General features: G+C 39.5%; 1 protein-coding gene across 1 annotated transcript; it reads right to left on the bottom strand.

Moving 5' to 3' along the window:
* Nucleotides 1-1,123: 1,123 nt before the first annotated feature.
* Nucleotides 1,124-7,774, bottom strand: LOC124858226 (C-C chemokine receptor type 3-like). The gene is made up of 2 exons (XM_047350144.1): nucleotides 7,547-7,774; nucleotides 1,124-5,204 (listed from the first exon to the last, which is right to left on the bottom strand). The coding sequence occupies exons 1-2, from the start codon at nucleotides 7,708-7,710 to the stop codon at nucleotides 4,298-4,300; spliced, it is 1,071 nt and encodes a 356-aa protein (XP_047206100.1). The 5' UTR covers nucleotides 7,711-7,774; the 3' UTR covers nucleotides 1,124-4,297.
* Nucleotides 7,775-19,632: the final 11,858 nt, after the last annotated feature.

The raw sequence follows: 19,632 nt of genomic DNA, 5'->3' as shown, positions 1-19,632 counted from the left end.
CTGAAGAGGTGTACAGCACCATTAAATTTTTTTAGTGGCAGCAAGAAGAGTTATAGACCAGAAAAAATAGATTTGCAATGTTAAAATATTTGGCTTTACGGTGTGGTAGGCTAGTCATGCTGAAATTCAGACTGGTAAAAAACATGAGGGTTTTATTAGTCTTCTCAAAAATAGTGTTGTCTCATTCTCTTCAACCTAACATTAGGTAATGTCCTATAAATCTATTGCAACATTACAACCTTATTTCAAAGTGTGAAGGCCTGCCTGTTTTTCTACTTCAGATCAGATGAACTGAATTCTGATCTAATTTTGAGTTTCAAGGTAGATCATCTTCCTAACGTGTTGTAAGAATGTTTTCTGTACAGTTTTTAATTCTCTGTGCTCTAAAACCACCAAACTGTTGCCTCACAGACTTGCAGTCCTCAAATATGTGATGAAATCAAATTAGAGCTGAGCTACTCAATCTACTGAACTATTTAGGTGATTAATCTCTGTTAAAAAGTAATTAACACAAGCAATAATGGATAGCTTATGTTACTTTCCTTTATCCCTGACTATAACTAATACAGAATTAAAAAGTTCTTACCACACAGCAAAGATTAAATAATCAGTCAATATTGACCAACAATTAATAATGAAACTATACATTAAATGTTCAACTTTGTCCACCTTGAGGCAACACCGACTATAGCTCCTTTTCTATGGACACTTTGAAGGGGGGACTGAGACGTCTTCTGTCTGTGTCAGTGTGATGTAAGGGCAAAAGTGGAGGGGTCATATTCAACCCATTATTGTGTTACTAAGTGATGTGCTCAAACCTGCAAAGTGTCAGACTATAAAATAAACCAGGGATCTAAATTCCACTTTAAAGACTTCCTCCAGAAGCGAAAGCTCTTCACATTAGGTGTACAAATTCAGACTTGTATTTGTTTGTTTTTTTATTTAGAATTGCATAACCTCTGCATAATCTGGTTTTAGGATGACTAAGAGGGAAATGCCACATACAGCAGCTGTCTAAACCTGTATTTGATTAAACTGGTAGCATGAGCTGGATGGCTTTAGTTTGCAATGCATATAACAATGTATTCACTTTTACTGAATAATCAACATTTAATTTAATTAATATTTGTAAAGTGTTTTTATTAAACAAAAACATGAACATTTTCAGTTACAGAACATAGTAAGCATTCATATTATCAACAATAACAGAAACTGTAAAAATATTAACCATGCAAGTAGTGGCGCACACACAGACAAAACCAATGGGGTAGCCAAATCATTGAAATGTGTATTTACCTCATAGAAGCTGTTGATGTTAAAAATAAAAGACCATCTGTTTTTTACGTTGTTTTCTGTAATGTATTCTTCTCTGTTATGAACAACTGATGGCAGAAAGGCTTTCCGTCTTTAAATGTGTCGGGAGTGTTGAGCTGCACATAGCTGCTGAGGATGGACGCAATAAAACAATATTACGTGTTAATGAAGTCATGTGTTAAAAGATCATGAAGGTTGGGGACAGAAAAGTTCAGTGGTTAACCCAAAAACATTCAGCTTTAATTGAGCTGGAGAATCAAGTGGGCTGTCCATGAAGACAGTGACAGGTAACTGGACCAAGGAGCAGGTTCTACTGCTTACATAAGACATCAACTGTGAGAGAATGCCTTAAAGAATACAGAACAAGCCACCTCTCCTTCCATGCTGCCTACCTTTCCCTTAGGACTTTGCAAGGAAGCACCAAAGATGGGATATTCAAATGTGGGAGAACATTTTATTTTTTTTTAACTTCGTTGGTGTAGCAAGAAGATCCCAAATGGGGAATTATTTCATGTACTCAGAGAAGCTTGAGGTTGAGCAGGGGGGTCAAATGGTGGCTGGCTTTATGGAAGTTTACAAGGAAAATCCATCTTGACTGAGGGTTTTCATCATGTGTTGATGATTTGGACTCTCAACAGGAAAAAAAATATGCAGTTCACAACACCCATCTGGCTAAAGACTTGTTCAACGAGAATAATGTTCCTCTTTTGGACCATGTTGCCTTGATCTAAATCCCACTTAAACCTTCTAGGGATAGATGACAAGGGAGGTCTACAAAAAGATAATGAATGTCCTTAATGAAACCATCTTAACCAAAACAAGCAATGTTCCCACCAGCCTTCTCTAGATGATCCAAGGCAATGCCAACTCGCCTGCAGGGAAGGTGCACATAAACTGGCATATTGGTGATGGACCAGCCAAAGGAAATAAACGCTTATTACTCTTTATACTTTAACATAGTTCCAAAGCAAAAGAAGAAACACATTTTGTTTCATTGACATTAAATCTGACAAAAAGTTTCATGTTTTATGTCAATTAAGGTTACCAAAATTATTAAATGTTTTTTCCTAAATGACAGAACAATTAAATATTTTTTAGATAAAACTTTCTTCAAATTTAGAAGTTTACTAATACTAAGATCACATTGCATTTGGGAAAGCCCAGATGATGATGATGTCATGTCTATTCAAGCATCTGGTAGGTTAATTCACAACATCTGAGTTCAATCGAGACACACCCGTGGATGTATTTTAGGCAAACACCTCAAGCACACTGCTTACTTATGTGGCATCATAGAAAAATCAAACAAACAAAATAAGGAAAGATATTAGGAAGAAAACTAAAGAACCACATATTTGGTTCATCCTTAGGTACAATTTTCAGATGCCTGAAGGTACCACATTCATCTGTTCAAATAGTTGACATTTAGCTATATGTACAAGTATAAACAACATCACATTATCCAGCCATCATGCTGTTCAAGAAGGAATAGGGCTCTGTGTTGCAATGATGAACGTGTTTTTGGTGTGAAATATGCAAATCAACCCCAGAGCCAAGGCATTGTGAAAACGCTGATTGCAGGTAATAAGAGTGTTCTTTTTCACACTGAAACATGTCTTGTACTGAGATATGCTGAAAGGCCACTCAGAAAGAAAGACTACATTACCTTTAAAAGTAACATAATAAACCAGATAAAATTTGCAAATGCACAAAAAGACCTTTAGTTTTAGTGACATGTCCTGTGCTCTATGAAACTAAGATTGGAGATAATGACCATTGGTGCATTTGGAGAAAGGGGACAACTTCCAAGCCTAGGAACATTATCCCAACTTTAAAGTACAGAGGGGGCAACATCATGTGTGTGTGCTCTGCTGCTGGAGGGACTCGTGCACTATGAGATGGCATATATGGCATTATGAGAAAATAATATTGTTTTGAACTCTTAAGCCAGTATCTCATGACATCAGCCAGTAAGTTAAAGCTTGGGAACCATTGCGTCTTCCAAATAGACTTGTTATATGGTGTATTTAAATATCTGGTTTCAACTGTATATCCTGAAGATCAAAAGAAATAAAATATGGTTGAAAAAAATGATGATAACAAACTAGAGCTTTGCACTATTTGCAGATCTTTTCCACTATGGATTTTTATCATCCATTGGATGTTTAAAATCAGTGACGTAGAACTAAAAACGACCATAATACTGGACTTTTTCAGTAAATAAAACAGTCATTTATAAGCATTTCTCTTGCACCCCTTTGTTCTTGTAATAAGTTTTTTTATTGACATTAAGAGCATTGCACGGGCAGGCTCCTCCCACATCTGTGACTTGATTCAGCCTTACACTGATGCTTGTAGCCTGAGATCCTTAGGCTAAGGATGACTGGAAATACTAGCGCCTTTCCAGTCATACAGACCACTCAAAGCGCTTTACACTAGAGACACTTTCACCCAATTGCACTCACATTCATACACCGCACACCTCAAGTTGCCTTCAAGTTGCAACTTGAAGTTAAGTGCCTTGCCCAGGGGCACATCGACATTCTAGGAGGACACAGTTGCCTAGGGGGAGACAGATCCTTCCAAGCCGTTGGACCAGGACGGTGGAATAAACTCCCACACTACTTTTTGCGTTGCTTAGGTTGCTTTTAAAAAGCAAATTAAGACATTCATTGTTAAACAAGCATTTTAACCTCACTGGTCCCAGGGCTGCTATGACTGACTGTATGTTGTTATGATGTTTTCATTTCTCTATTTATTTTTTAAATGTTCCTTTTATTGTATTAACCATCCATAACCATAAATGGTTAACCATGCATTAACCATTTACTGTGAATCAATTTGTGACTGCAGTCTGGGAAAGGTGCTATGTACATAAAATGTACTTATTTATTTAAATTTAATCTAGATTACCTGTAGCTGTGGATATGTAGGCTTTTATGTAAGCTATTGATTAGTATGATACAGTGTTAAGTTCTAAAACCTACACATCACTTCCAATAGTTCCTAAAGAAATCATACTTTCCTTCTTATCACTAGTATCAGTTGTTAGAACTTTTGTTGGCATGTTAGTTGGGTAGCATTCAGTCACAGCAATGTGCTTCTTCAAGCCTGGAAAACATTTCACCAACACCAGTTTGGTCTGATCTTGGAATTTTCTTCCTACAAACGTGTAGAAGATAGGACTTATGCAAAAGTAAAAGTATGCCATGTTACGAGTTATCTGAAGGGCATAACCAAGTTTCTGTGCGTCTTCACAGGTAGTGGCTTCATCATGCATCAGTATTACAATATTGAAGGGAGTCCAGCAGATAAAAAACAGCAGTACAATGACAAAGATCAGCCTAACTGTCTTGAATTTAGTTGCTATTTTGGATGATATGACTGTGATTGTGATCCTAACATAACAGTAGATAATAACAACCAGAGGGAGGATCAAGAAAATGAAAAGCTGAATATAAAATCCAGCAATTATCAGCTTCTCCACATCAATATAATCAAGGTCACCAGGATACTCTTCACAGTAGGTTTTGTTGTCAATATATGTAAAAGTGTTGTGGAGGAGCATCGGTCTAATGCAAGCGAAACCACTGACCAGCCACACTACTGCACAGGAAATGACTGCATACCTCTGATTCCTCACTTGTGCTGCAGGTAGTGAATATACAACCGCGAGGTGTCGGTCAAATGTCAGCAGAGTTAAAAAGAAGACAGAACTGTAAAAGCCCATAAAGTAGGCACTGCCGACAATCTTACACATAACTGTGCCAAAAATCCAGTTAGAGAGCTGCATGTAGATGCCAACAAACGGAAGGCTGCTCATGAAGATAAGGGAGGACATCACCAGGTTCACCAGCAAGATGTTGGTCACAGTGGCCACCCTCTCGAACCTGGAAAGTAGTTGGGTAGGAAAAGAGTTACTTTGACAAAAGGCAGACTTCACAGTAAAGGCATATTTGTTGGTAAACAAATAAATGTACCATGGGCACATGGGGCCCATAGGGACTTACTCAGTTATTATTTTTAAAGAAAACTGTGTCCATTTTGATTTATTTATGAATATTATAGCTTCACACTGAAGGCATCAAAACTATGAATTAACACATATGGAATTATATACTGAACAAAAAAGTGTGAAACAACTGAAAATATGTCTTATATTCTAGGTTCTTCAAAGTAGCCACCTTTTGCTTTGATTACTGCTACGCACACTCTGCATTCTGTTGATGAGCTTCAAGAGGTAGTCACCTGAAATGATTTTAACTTCACAGGTGCGCCCTGTCAGGTTTAATAAGTGGGATTTCAAGCCTTATAAATGGGGTTGGAACCATCAGTTGTGTTGTGCAGGAGGTGGATAGAGTACACAGCTGATAGTCCTACTGAATAGACTGTTAGAGTTTGTATTATGGCAAGAAAAAAGCAGCTAAGTAAAGAAAGTCGAGAGGCCATCGTTACTTTAAGAAATGAAGGTCAGTCAGTCCAAACAATTGGGAAAACTTTGAAAGTGTCCCCAAGTGCAGTCGCAAAAACCATCAAGCGCTACAAAGAAACTGGCTCACATAAGGACCGCCCCAGGAAAGGAAGACCAAGAGTCACCTCTGCTGCAGACGAGAAGTTCATCCGAGTCACCAGCCTCAGAAATCGCAGGTTAACAGCAGCTCAGATTAGAGAACAGGTCAATGCCACACACAGTTCTAGCAGCAGACACAAATCTAGAACAACTGTTAAGAGGAGACTGTGTGAATCAGGCCTTCATGGTAAAATAGCTGCTAGGAAACCACTGCTGAGGACAGGCAACAAGCAGAATAGACTTGTTTGGGCTAAAGAACACAAGGAATGGACATTGGACCAGTCAAAATTTGTGCTTTGGTCTGATGAGTCCAAGTTTGAGATCGTTGGTTCCAACCACCGTGTCTTTGTGTGGTGCAGAAGAGGTGAACGGATGGACTCTACATGCCAGGTTCCCACCGTGAAGCATGGAGAAGGAGGTGTGATGGTGTGGGGGTGCTTTGCTGGTGACACTGTTGGGGATTTATTCAAAATTGAAGGCATACTGAAGCAGCATGGCTACCACAGCATCTTGCAGCGGCATGCTATTCCATCCGGCTTGCGTTTGGTTGGACCATCATTTATTTTTCAACAGGACAATGACCCCAAACACACCTCCAGGCTGTGTAAGGGCTATTTGACCAAGAAGGAAGGTGATGGGGTGCTGCGCCAGATGACCTGGCCACCACAGTCGCCGGATCTGAACCCAATCGAGATGTTTGTTTTGAGCTGGACCGCAGAGTGAAGAAAAAAGGGCCAACAAGTGCTAAGCATATCTGGGAACTCCTTCAAGACTGTTGGAAAACCATTTCAGTTGACTACCTCTTGAAGCTAATCAACAGAATACTGAGTGTGCGGAGCAGTAATCAAAGCAAAAGGTGGCTACTTTGAAGAACCTAGAATATAAGACATATTTTCAGTTGTTTCACACTTTTTTGTTCAGTATATAATTCCACATGTGTTAATTCATAGTTTTGATGCCTTCAGTGTGAAGCTACAATATTCATAGTCATGAAAATAAAGAAAACTCTTTGACTGAGAAGGTGTGTCCAAACTTTTGGTCTGTACTGTATATATATATATATATATATATATATATATATATATATATATATATATATATATATATACATACATATATATATATATATATATATATATATACATACATATATATATATATATGTGTATATATATATATATATATACATATGCACATATACATATATATACATATATATATATATATATGTATATATATATATATATATATATATATATATTTATATATATATATATGTATGTATATATATATATATATATATATATATATATATATATATATATATATATATATATATATATATCTAGCCGTGGCATTATGAGTTTCTTTTAACAGTCAATGTATTTCCTGGTCTTAGGAATTATAATTATTTTTAAGGGCTAACAGTCACCCTATAGGTTTAAATGAAAGTATATTTAAAGTTGGACTTTCACCATTGCTGAAGAGCTGAAGAGTAACTTCAAAAAAAGTCCAACTCCTTGAAAGCAAATACGATAATCAAATGTGTTCGATATTCTTGCACAGAGCCATAGAACCTCAAATTTCCTTCAATAAGTACTCCTACTAACATTAAATGCCACTTTTTTTTTTTTAGTTGCTTGGATTTATTGATCATCTCACCGATGGATAATGAACAGCACCAGCCCGTTGCCAAAAAGACTGAAGACAAACATAAAGTAGTAGAGGGTGGATAGCTGAGCTCCCAGCTTGTTGTCACCATCTCTGCTGCATGGTGAAACTGCCTCATGTTCACTTTCAAAAACACCGCTAGATGTTGCTTCCATCTTTGTCTTAATCTGCCACACAGAGAAATAGTTAAAGATTAATAGAGTGAAACATTTAGTTGGAACTTCGAAAGGATTTTAAAAGCATGTGTTGGAAATTAAAAGCAAAGCAAAAATAAAAACATGTCTAACAAATAAACTCCAATGAGTCATGAATCAAACGTAAATGTAATTATCTGCAAAAGTAGTAAGCTTAGAAAGTTGTTGTCTTACCACTTGGTGAGTTGAGAAGCTGTAGACTGAAAGTCTGTCTGATGACAACTTCCTCAGTAATGAGTTGTGAAACATGAGCAGCTGCCTGTTATTGTTTGCAGGTCTGTGCTTGCTTGTATATATAGTATGTTGCAATACAGCACTCCATCAACACAGCTCCTGACAATGCAGTTCTTATCTTAGTACCATAATAAATTGGTGCACAGTGCTAAAAAGGTATATGCAAGCAAAGCGGGCCAAAAAACAATCTGAATGGAATAAACCAAAATTTCAGGAAACTGTTTTAAGAAATTTGTAAAAGGACACCTTAAACAAAGTCTTATTGTTCAAATGGAACTACTACCAAATGCTAACAACATGTATGTAAAATTCTGAATTTTACTTTATTATTTATTTATGTTTCAGTATCTAGTCAAAACATACATCCAAATCCAAATAAGAATGACTTAATGAGAGGAATATTAAAAGGTGGTCTTTGTGTGGTGGGCATACACAAGGGTTTTGTCCAGGCCGATAAAGGCCTTACTGGTCAAGCATGTCTCATAGGTTGTCATTGATGAAATGTTGGAACACAGTTACAAGACTGAAGTTTGGATTGACGAAGTTTGTGTTTCATTCATCCCACTCCTTGTTCCTGATGCTCCTGAAATCCATCTTGGAGATGGACAATTAGGAGAGAGAACTAATTCTTCTGAACATTAGTGAAAAAGCCTGATATTTGTGCTTAAAACGTCATTTTTTCATTGGTCTGATGTGATATTCTAATTTTCTGAGACACTGAATTTAAGTTTTCTTTACCTGTAAACCATTATCATCAAAATTAATATGAATAAAACTTTGAAATATTTAACTCTATGTAAAATGAATATCTATAAAATGTTTCACTTTCGGAAATGACTGGCAAACAATATTGTACTTTTACGCAATATTCAAATTTTTTTCACTATCTTCATAGAGTGCAGGTTAAGTCCATTTGCAAAATTAAATGAAAGACATGCACTGCTTTACTTTGTCTCTAACCTCAATCCATGTTCCCTCGCTCCTCCACTAATGAGTTAAAGTTGAAGAGTGCTGCAACACTGTGTTCGTGTGGTGATAAATCACTAAAAAACAAATAGGATGAGTTTACAGTAATATTTTGCATTTTCTTGGCTGAATGTAAATTCTGATTACGAGACCTGATTATCTTGGATCATTTGATGAGGGGGAACAGTGGTGAAACTAGCAATAACATTTTCCCAGACTTTTATACAAATACGAGCCTCAACGGGAGTAAGGGGCCTGACTGAAAAATTCGTATCACAGTTTTCTATAGAAAGCTTTCATTTGATGGGTAAAAAAATACAGATAGCATATTTATCTCCCAAATGTGATAATAGTCCTCCTTGAGGCTTGTAGGACCCTACATTCCAGAGGCTCCGGGATATCCTGAACCACCCTTTTCTAAAGGACAGCCTAGAGGTCCAATTGTCTCTTTGGGACATGGTGCTCCTGGCTCACCTGGAGGTCTGATTATACTTTATATTCACACTTAGATTGAAGTGTGTGGCCAGAGGGATGAGGACAGTGCCGGGAGTTTTGTGCACGGAACAGCCAGGAGAAAATTATTAATCAATTTTGGTAATAAAAGAGGTGATGCCCATGAGCATAGCTCAAATTCAGGCATTCAACTTGATCTGTGCTGCTGCTTCCACAGGTGGATCCTCCACATACTCCACAGAACATATGAAACATACCTCATCAATTTGCGTGGTCTAATAGAGCTCGGAGCTTCCTGTATTGTTGTGTATGTTATGCACTGCAGCTGCTACTGCTGTTAACTGCCTTCTATTTCAACCTCCAGCTGGTGATAACTTTACCTTTTCATACCTACACTGTAAAAACTATTACCCAGATAAAACTTAAAAAAATAGGGCAACATTTTTTAAGCAGTTTTCGGTAGATTTGTGAACTACAATGTTTTAAGTTTCGAAAACCTTTATTTTTTCATGGTAGGTAAAACAATTTAGTTGCACCCACAAAATAAAGCAATACATTTGAGTTATACAATGTAAAAATAATTTGCATTTTACACACAACCTACCTAATTAGTATAGGTAACATTTGATTTTGAAATCATTTCACATTTTTTTAAATCAGTTTGCCATCTAAAGGGACAATGTCCTTGCATTTCAAATAATGTGATGATTAGCAGGACTCCGCAGAATCTGACTGCTTACGGAAATTATTCATTTATTTTATTTATATGTTTCATCATGGATAAATCTAAATGTTCCAAGACACCAGCCCTTGAGGACTGGAGTTGCCCTCCTCTGATTTAAAGGGCTAGTTCAGATTTTAAGAGATGAGGTTCTTTTTAGTCATTACTGGTAATTGTTTAAAGATCATCTTTCTCTAATAATACAATCACATAACCCCACTGCCAAAAATCTTAACTTACAGCTAGTCACAGAAATTGACAGGTTTAACAACAATGTAAGAAATACCAAAGAGATGTATCTTTATAATATTTATTCACTTATTACCAAATGCAAAAAACACTGGCAATGAACAATAAACATCCACATTGACCAAACTCATCAATATGACATTTAAATTTCCGTTGAATTACAGTTCAACAGTTTATTTTACATCTTGGCCAATCGTGTAGCTGTTAAAATATATTTCTCACATACATCCCCCCCCTTAGCTAAACACTTTCCCATCCATCTGCTAATAAGCAGTCCAGTTTGCTTTTCAGCAGGTTTAATGAGATACTGAAACACAGAAAATATAACAAAATGAATGCTTGTTACAATAAAATCGACACATCTATCACAGAAACATCAATAAACATAAAATTATTCACAGATTTCATTGTTACATACAGACGATGCCGCTTTGCACTTTAATCAAAAACCAGAAAACAACAATGTGCTCCTAGTTACAACACATGGCAGAGAGAGAAAATGAAACTTACCTCTTCTTCTTCCTGGTAAGAACCTGCAGGAACTACCTCTGCCAGTAGGTGGTGGCAGAAAACCACTGGATAAAACTGGTTCCATTACACTTTATCAACTTCGATAAATCCGTGCTGTGGTGGTCAAACATAAACACAGCAGGAACAATAAAACTTTACTTACCTGTATTTAGAAAAATAACATTTCAATAAAAAACAAATGGTTACAAATGGTAAACAGGAATAAATGCGCGGCCCTTCTCTCTGCTGCGGTTGCTGAAATTACACTCCCGTCTGACATCTTTAAGGGATGACACCATATTTAATATCCATACTAGGGTGAGATAATAGATGGATTAACTCAGAGATAGGTAGGCCGAACATCTCAAGACCTTGCTTTCTTGCAAGCTTCACGTCCACTTTCCTTACCAATCCGTCCTTGCTGGGATATGTCTTCTCAATTAGTCCCATTGGCCATTCATTGCGCTTCACATTAGAGTCTTTCAGGAGAACCACATCTCCGTCTTTAAGGTTGGGTTTCCTTGTCAGCCACTTTTGTCATCCCTGTAAAGTGCACAGATACTCTTTGTACTTGAACCCTCTTCCATTGGCTTTTAAAAATGTGTTTTCCAGAAAGGCTGGCGGGGACAGGAAGGAGAGCTCCTATCTTTTGTGTCAGAAGCATGGCTGGGGTTACAACAAAAGGTGCTTGTGGGTCAGTAGAAATAGGGACCAGGGGTCTGGCATTGACTATAGCAGTCACCTCAATTCAATTTATTTAATTTATTCAATTTATTTAATTTAGTTATATAGCGCCAATTCATAACACATGTTGTCTCGAGGCACTTCACAAAAGTCAGGTACATACATTCCAATTAATCCTAATCATTGAACAGTGCAGTCAGATTCATTTATTTATTCAAATTGGATAAAACGTTTTTCTATCTAAGGAAACCCAGCAGATTGCATCGAGTCAGAAACTTGTAGCATTCACTCTTCCTGGATGAGCATGTAGCAACAGTGGACAGTCACTGGCGTTGACTTTGAAGCAATCCTACATACTGAGCATGCATGTCGCGACAGTGGAGAGGAAAACCTCCCTTTTAACAGGAAGAAACCAACAGAACCAGGCTCAGTGTGAGGGGTCATCTGCCACGATCGACTGGGGGTTTGAGAGAACAAAGCAGAGACACAAAAAGAACACAGAAGCACTGATCCAGGAGTACTTTCTATGGGAAGTAATTGTAAATGTTAATGGATGTAGCTTCTTTAGTCGTTTCATCTAGAAAGAAAGAACAGATAAACTCAGAGCCAGCACAGTAAAAGCTCAGTTAGTAGCTATGTCTAGGAAAGAGAAAGGGTTAAACACTGAAAGACAGGGCCAAGTGTTTCATCGGTAGAAGGTGAGTATTAAGTTGTTGCCAGCAGAAGCTTGGATGATGACCCCCTCCAGGACGGTGTTCTAGGAAGACCTCAGCCAACACAGGTCCCAAGATTTCATGAGTGAGCTGGGAATGATTGACATCAAGAAGCAAGGCATCTAAAATACGAGAAACCCCAGTCATTCGTTCCCATGCCCCACCCATGTGAGACGCGTGGGGTGGGTTAAACTCACAGGTGCAAGTGGCTATATGATGTTTATTGGGTATTATGAGAGGGGTTTATTCGTTCTTATGGAGGTGAGAATTACATAAGCATCCTCCTACTCTCAGGAGGCCTTCACTGTCAATGAATGGATCAAGTCTGTGGATATGACTGTTGTAAGGGAGCCCTTTCATCATCTCAATGGCCAAAACGTCTTGTGAGTATAACTCTTGCTGTAATGTACAAACGATCAAGCGTTCAGCATTGTCCATTTCTGTTGGAGATACATTGTTACTGGGATGCCAGCCATAACAACTGTCACTGTTATTGTGTGAGAAACGTCCAGCAACATGGATAAGTCTGGCAACTGCTTTCAGGAGAGATTTCCACTTTGAAAAACTTTGAAAACGACTTGAGAGCAATTTTGGAAAGAAAATCTCTGTGGTTTGTTTGCACGGATGTTTGTGTCATAGTCTGGGTTAGTGAGCATGTGCTGTTCTTCAGGACTGTTTCCTGACGGGTGTTGAGGTAGGAAAACTTTACTGGCCGTCAGTTAATTCTTACATTACTCCTCACCTCTCCCCTACTCTTTTTATTTGGCACCCCAAAGGACAATCCTCAGTCAGAGATCAGTTGTACGTTTCCACAAGTTTATTAAAACCAATCTGAATTCAGAGAGGGGACATCACACTTACACTGGTACCTGGAAACGTCTGTGTGTTGTCTCACTGGGGGTGCGCCACATTACATTTTATACCCCACGCTCCTATGCAGTACACATACACAATCATTCTGTCTGTGGATGTCTCCCCAGCAACAGTATCAAAGAAACAGAGATACATTTCATCATTTAATTAAATAATTGTTTCCCACACGTCTTAAGGAATCTTCAGTGAGAGGAGTACCATGCCTCCCTAATCCACTGCCAGCTTCTCAGAATACAGACAGAAAACACCTGCAAGCTTTAACCTTGAATAATAAACACTCATTGTGTGACCACATTAGAAGCTACTGTTTAAGCATTTTTCTAACTCTCAAAAGCATAACTAAAAACTCCTAATAATAATCAATCTATAAGCTGCAAATCCCAAATATATCTTAGCTTTAGCTACTAATGATAAGGTATTTATATTTCCACACAGGTTAGGTTCTCTGAGAAAGCCACAGTGTCTTGACAAGCTCTGCTGCTGCCATTGACCTTGAACCTCAGACGGCTGGATTCAGTTCCGTGGGTACAAACCTCCATTGGCTGGAATACCTGTCTGATGCGCATACCTGTCTGATGCGCATACATAAAATCGTCTTTTCTCTTTGTGAATGTAGCCTAATACTACCTTGCTATCAGTGAAATACTTGACTGCATCTAGTTTCAGGTCAATTTCATGAATAACGGCTTCAGCAACTTCCACCGCCAGGACGGACGCACAGAGCTCTTATCTAGGGACAGTTAGCTCAGGTTGAGGGGCGAGCTTCGCTTTACTCAAGATAAAACCTGCTTCACAATGTCCATCTTCATGGGTAGTTCTGAGATATGCAACCGCTGAGATTGCTCGGATTGATGCATCTGAGAAGATAAAGAGCTCTTATGTCTTGCCTTGTGCAACTGAATATGAAGCATATGTGCATGGAATGTGTAGCTCGTTAAGGACTGACAAAAATTCTTGCCATCTACTCCATTCGTTGTACTCTGTTTGAGGCAGAGGTGCATCCTATTTTACATTTTCAGATTTAATGTCTCTGAGGATCATTCTTCGAGTAATTTGTAACATCAACAGCATTAGATGCTGTCTTGTGTAGGTACAAGTTGGGGGTGGTCAACATTTCCTGAAGTTGCTCCACTCTTTTTGTAGCCTCTGATTCAGTGGTGAATGACAGCAATACATCGTCCATGGAGAAATTCCTCTCCACCAATTGGACAGTTTTGCCATCATAAAACTGCTCCATTTCCTTTGCTGCCCTTCTGAGTCCATAGATGGCAATCGCAGGAGATGGGCTGTTTCCAAATATGTGGACTTGCATGCGGTATTTGACCACATCGTTGTTTGGATGATTGTCACAATACCACAGAAAGTGCGGCATGTCTATGCAGTCCTCTTGAACCATTAAGCAGTGGAACATCTGCTCTATGTCAGCAATTACTGCAACTGGACCCGTTCGGAATCTCATAAGAACTCGTATCTCATAGGAACTTGGAACCTCGTAACATTCAGCGCTCCTGAAGTTAATATGGTAACTCTACAATTGGGTTTATGCCTTTGGCAGTGTCCAAATAAGTTAATCCCTTCATATTAGCAATCTCTCGCTCTTGGAGAAGATCAGCTAGTTTCTGTAGCTTACAACTGTCTTTAGACTGGATTTGTGGGAAAGCTTCCACTCTGGAGAAAAGGGTGTGTTCAATAGCTTCTGGAGAGCCATACAGTTTATCAAGTCTGGCCCAGATCGATTTAAGCCCCAGAAGAGGCTGTGTAACATTGACTGCTCTAATCCTAGAAGCATGCTCACTTGACTCTTTACCAAGCCATTTTACTATCAAGTCGATCTATTCCCTGGGACTAAGTTACAGTGGCTCTATGGCACTGATGAATGAAGCTTGCCAAGCTTGGTAATGTTCTGGAGTGTCGTCAAATTTAGTTAAGCCAGATGTTAGTACTTGACTACGAGCCAAAAACCTTGCTAGATCAAGAGTGTTACCTTCTGGTATCCCTGGTTTCGATTGTAAAGTCAGCTGGTTTAGAGATGAAGATTGAGGGATTTTACTTGTAGGGTAGTTAGTGTTCTGCAGTGTGTATCCCCAGCAGGATTTGGGCTGAAGGTAGAAGATTGTTGTTTGATGTAGTCTCCCGTTCTATTCAGGGGAAGGGGAGCAAAGTCTGTTGGCTCTGCATAAGCCTGGGTGTCGTCTCTAAGAGGCTGAATAGGATAGGGAAGTGAGACTGTCTTATCCTCCTTGTAAACATACTGACTGGCGTGCAACGACTGGTCTCTTACATAGTCCTCTGTCCTTGCTAGTGCATGTTTGGTTAAGGCAATGTAGCCTGATGGCTCCCTAATTTGCTCCACTTCAAAATCAGCTGCAGCTGCCTCTAAGACAGCTGCTTCGGCATTTGCTGCTTTAACTTCTTTTTGCAAGCTGAGTCCACGTAATGACGCTTCCAGTTTTCTTTTTTGTAGTCGAATGTCAGTCTCTCTATCCAGAAATTCAAGCTTAGCTTTGGCAACTTCCGCCTTAGCACGAGCTTTAGCTGCAGCTAAACTTGCTGATGAGCTTACAGATGAGCAAGAAACACTTGAAGGAAAGGCATATGCAGGCACATGCATATGATTCAATGTCTTATCTTGACTTGAATGTGCATCACTTGCCTTTTATTCTTTAACTTTGCTGTCCATGGTTCACGTGGAACATCATTTTACTGTACTAGCCTCATTGAACATTGTAGTTCCTCACACATACCCAGCTATTCAGGTAGCTAAACACTTTCCCATCCATCTGCTAATATGCAGTTCTGTTTGCTTTTCAGCAGGTTTAATGAGATACGTATTAAACTGAAACACAGAGAATATAACAAAATGAATGCTTGGTACATTAAAATCGACACATCTAGCACAGAAACATCAATAAACATAAAATTATTAACTATGTCCCAAAAATGTAATTGTTACTTACAGACATTGCCACTTTGCACTTTAATCAAAGAACAGAAAACAGAAATGTGCTCCTAGTTACAGCACATGGCAGAGAGAGAAAATTAAACTTAACTCTTCTTCCTGGTAAAAACCTGCAGGAACTACCTCTGTGTGGTGTATTCAAACCCGTGATTATTCTGAGTTGGTTCAGTCCTTGTATTGTGAGACGTGCAAGCTCTCTCTCTCGGTTCTCGGGGAATAGCACAACAATAAAGAGGTACGAACATAGCCAGAGCCTCCTCTGTTTATTAAGACATTACAACTGGCGACAAGGATACGTTTCAGAGGAGAGAAGACGTCAAGTATCAGTACTACTGAGTACAATGGCTCAGGTTGGCAAAATAGATGACTTCAGAGCAAGGCTTGAGCCGTGGACAGCTTATATCGAGCGTCTGGAGCAATGCCTGGAAGCTAACGACATTGACGAAGAAAAGCACGTGGCGGTGTTGCTAAGTGTAATGGGTGCTAAAGCATACAGACTTTTACGAAACTTAGTACATCCTGAAAAACCAAAAGACAAGACATTTGGCGAGATTGTGAACATTTTGAAAGAACACTATGAACCCAAGCCCATATTAGTTGCTGAACGTTTCCGTTTTAATAAATGCAACCAAAAGATGAGTCAGACTGTTGCCCAGTATGTTGCAGAGATAAAACAATAAGCAGCTAACTGTGATTTTGGTGCGCCGCTGGATTCTGCACTGACGGACCGGTTTGTAAGTGGAATTAAAAACAAAGCGTGCCAGAGGAGGTTACTTTCGGAGGACCGGCTGACCTTCGCCAAAGCTTTTGAGATTGCTCTCAATATGGAGACTGCAGACAGAGACACTCGGCAGCTTAGAGGCATGGAGGGTGAATGGGTTAGTGAGGCAAACATTCACAAGGTGAGGCCAGTAAAAACAAATATGTGCTACAGATGCAAAGGAAAAAATCACAATGCAAATAAATGTAATTTCAAAGAGACTAAATGCCATAATTGATTGAAGATTGGACACATTAGGAAAGCATGTCAAACTAAAGTGCAAAAGGGTCATGAAAAGAGTGTGCCAAGCAGAGAGACAAAGTATGTGACAGCTGAGGAAGACCCAGAAGAGTAGTTAGCCATTTTGACTGTTAGTGCTGAGGATGATGAACAATATAAAGCAACATTTGCAATAGACAATGTTGAATTGGAAATGGAAATTGACACAGGAGCAGCAAAAAGTGTCATTTCACATCCTACATATTTGAAAAAGTTCTCACACCTGCCATTGCAACTGGCTAAAGTGAAGCTCAAAGCATACAATGGAGGACGTATTTGTGTTTTGGGACAGCTTGTAGCAAACGTGGGCTATGAAGACCAAGCTGTGGATTTGCCACTGTTGGTTGTTAAGGGACATGGCGCATCACTGTGTGGAAGGAACTAGTTGACAAAACTCGGGCTTAACTGGCTGCAGATTAAATACGTGGGTGAGCCAAAACACCTATAACTCAATGAGCTTTTGGAGACTTACAGTGATGTATTCAAGGAGGAGTTGGGCACATTGAAAGACATTAAAGCTACCATCGGGGTCAAATCTGAAATGCTGCCCAAATTAAGTAAACACGGGCCTCTTCCATTCGAAATGAAGGAAAGGGTGGAGAAAGAACTTTAAAGATTGGAAAAGAGTGACATCATTACACCTGTGAGACACAGCGAGTGGGCAGCACCGATAGTGCCGGTGCTAAAGAGCGACGCTTCTATTCGTTTGTGTGGGGATTACAAAGTGTCAGTGAACCAAGCCCTTGAAGCAGATACGTACCCTCTACCACGTTTGGAGGAACTACTAGCAACACTCAGGGGAGGAAAGTACTTCTCAAAAATAGATCTGGCAGCAGCCTATCAACAAGTATTATTGAATGAGGATTCCAAGAAGTACACGACTATCAATACTCATAAAGGACCGTTCGTTTACAACAGGCTTCCTTTTGGAATCAGCACGGCTCCATCGATTTTTCAGCGCATTATGGAAAACATAATGAGAGGGTTACCAGTGGTGGTATACCTGGATGACTTGCTCATCACTGGACGCTCAAAAGCAGAACATCTGAGCAACCTGGAGAAGGTCCTGGAACGTCTTCAGGGAAATGGCCTGCAAGTAAAACGTTCCAGGTGTGAGTTTAACAAGTCACGAATTGAATATCTTGGACACTTCCTGGATTAAAATGGGGTCCACCCTTCAGAAGAAAAGGTGAGGGCAATACAGGACGCCCCTGCTCCGACTAATGTGAAAGAACTTCAAGAGTTCCTGGGACTTGTTGACTATTATTGGAGCTAGGGCCGTGCTTTGCAATGCAAAGCACGGCCCTAGCTCCACTTTACAAGTTACTAAAAGACAATGTGACTTGGAGCTGGACTGAACCAGAGCAGGCAGCATTTGATAGGTGCAAAGGTCTGCTGACAAGTGATCGGGTGCTAACACACTATGACTCCAACCTGCCTCTCACCTTAGCGGATGATGCTTCTGCATATGGCATTGGTGCGGTTAAACAGCACACAATGCCAAGTGGGGAGGAGCAACCAATAGCATACGCTTCCCGAACGCTGTCCCCAGCAGAAAAAAGTACTCTCAAATAGAAAAAAGAGGCTCTGGGACTGATTTATGGAGTATAAAAGTTTCACCAGTACCTATTGGGCAGGCATTTCACCTTCGCAACAGACCATCCCCCTCTGCTGACACTTTTTGGTGAGCACAAGAATGTACCTACCCTAGCTGCAGTACGCATTCAAAGGTGGGCTATCATATTGTCAGCATATGATTACCACATTGTTTTCAAAAAATCAGCAGAACACAGCAATGCAGATGGTCTCTCTCGCTGTCCTCTGCCAGAAACAAGCGACACTGGAACGACATTGAGTTCAGCAGCAGTACACTCACTGTTAACTGAGCATATGGAAAAAGCTCCACTAAATGCAACCCATGTCGCTCAGGCCACACGCACAGACATGGACTTGTCAAGGGTTTACCAGTGTGTCATGGAAGGTTGGCCTACTTTTACAGATGAGAGTTTGAAGGCTCATCACAACAAGAGGAATGAGCTTTCAACTGAGATGGGTTGTGTTTTGTGGGGAACCAGAGTGATCATACCCTCTAAAATGAGAAAGTCTGTGTTAAATGAGATTCACTCTGGTCACCAAGGAATTGTAAAATTCAAGGCCTTAGCTCGCAAATATGTCTGGTGGCCAAATCTGGATCAGGACCTGGAACAGGTTTCTAAAACATGTGAAACATTTCAGTTGGAACAGAAGATGCCACAGCATGTTCCACTGCATCCCTAGGAGTTTCCAGGTGAATCCTGGAAAAGACTGCATATCGACTTTGCTGGATCTTTCCTCGACAGCATGTTCATGATTGTGGTTGATTCATATTCAAAGTGGTTGGAGGTATTTCATATGCCACACATCACATCACAAGCCACGATTACAAAGCTGAAGAGACTGTTTGCTTCATATGGACTCCCTGAACAAATAGTCACAGACAATT

Source organism: Girardinichthys multiradiatus, chromosome 21 (genome assembly GCF_021462225.1).
Source record: "Girardinichthys multiradiatus isolate DD_20200921_A chromosome 21, DD_fGirMul_XY1, whole genome shotgun sequence".
In the NCBI taxonomy this organism is placed as follows: domain Eukaryota; kingdom Metazoa; phylum Chordata; class Actinopteri; order Cyprinodontiformes; family Goodeidae; genus Girardinichthys; species Girardinichthys multiradiatus.
The sequence above is the reverse complement of the archived record's forward strand: the minus strand, read 5'-3'. Positions and strand labels throughout refer to the sequence as shown.

What these genes read in the sequence shown, in the direction of transcription:
- LOC124858226 (XM_047350144.1), bottom strand. Translation starts at nt 7,710, where the DNA reads ATGGAAGCAACATCTAGCGGTGTTTTTGAAAGTGAACATGAGGCAGTT. An exon ending in GTGCTGTTCATTATCCATCG is followed by an intron (nt 5,205 to 7,546) that starts GTGAGATGATCA and finishes ACTACTTTCCAG; the next exon opens with GTTCGAGAGGGTGGCCACTG.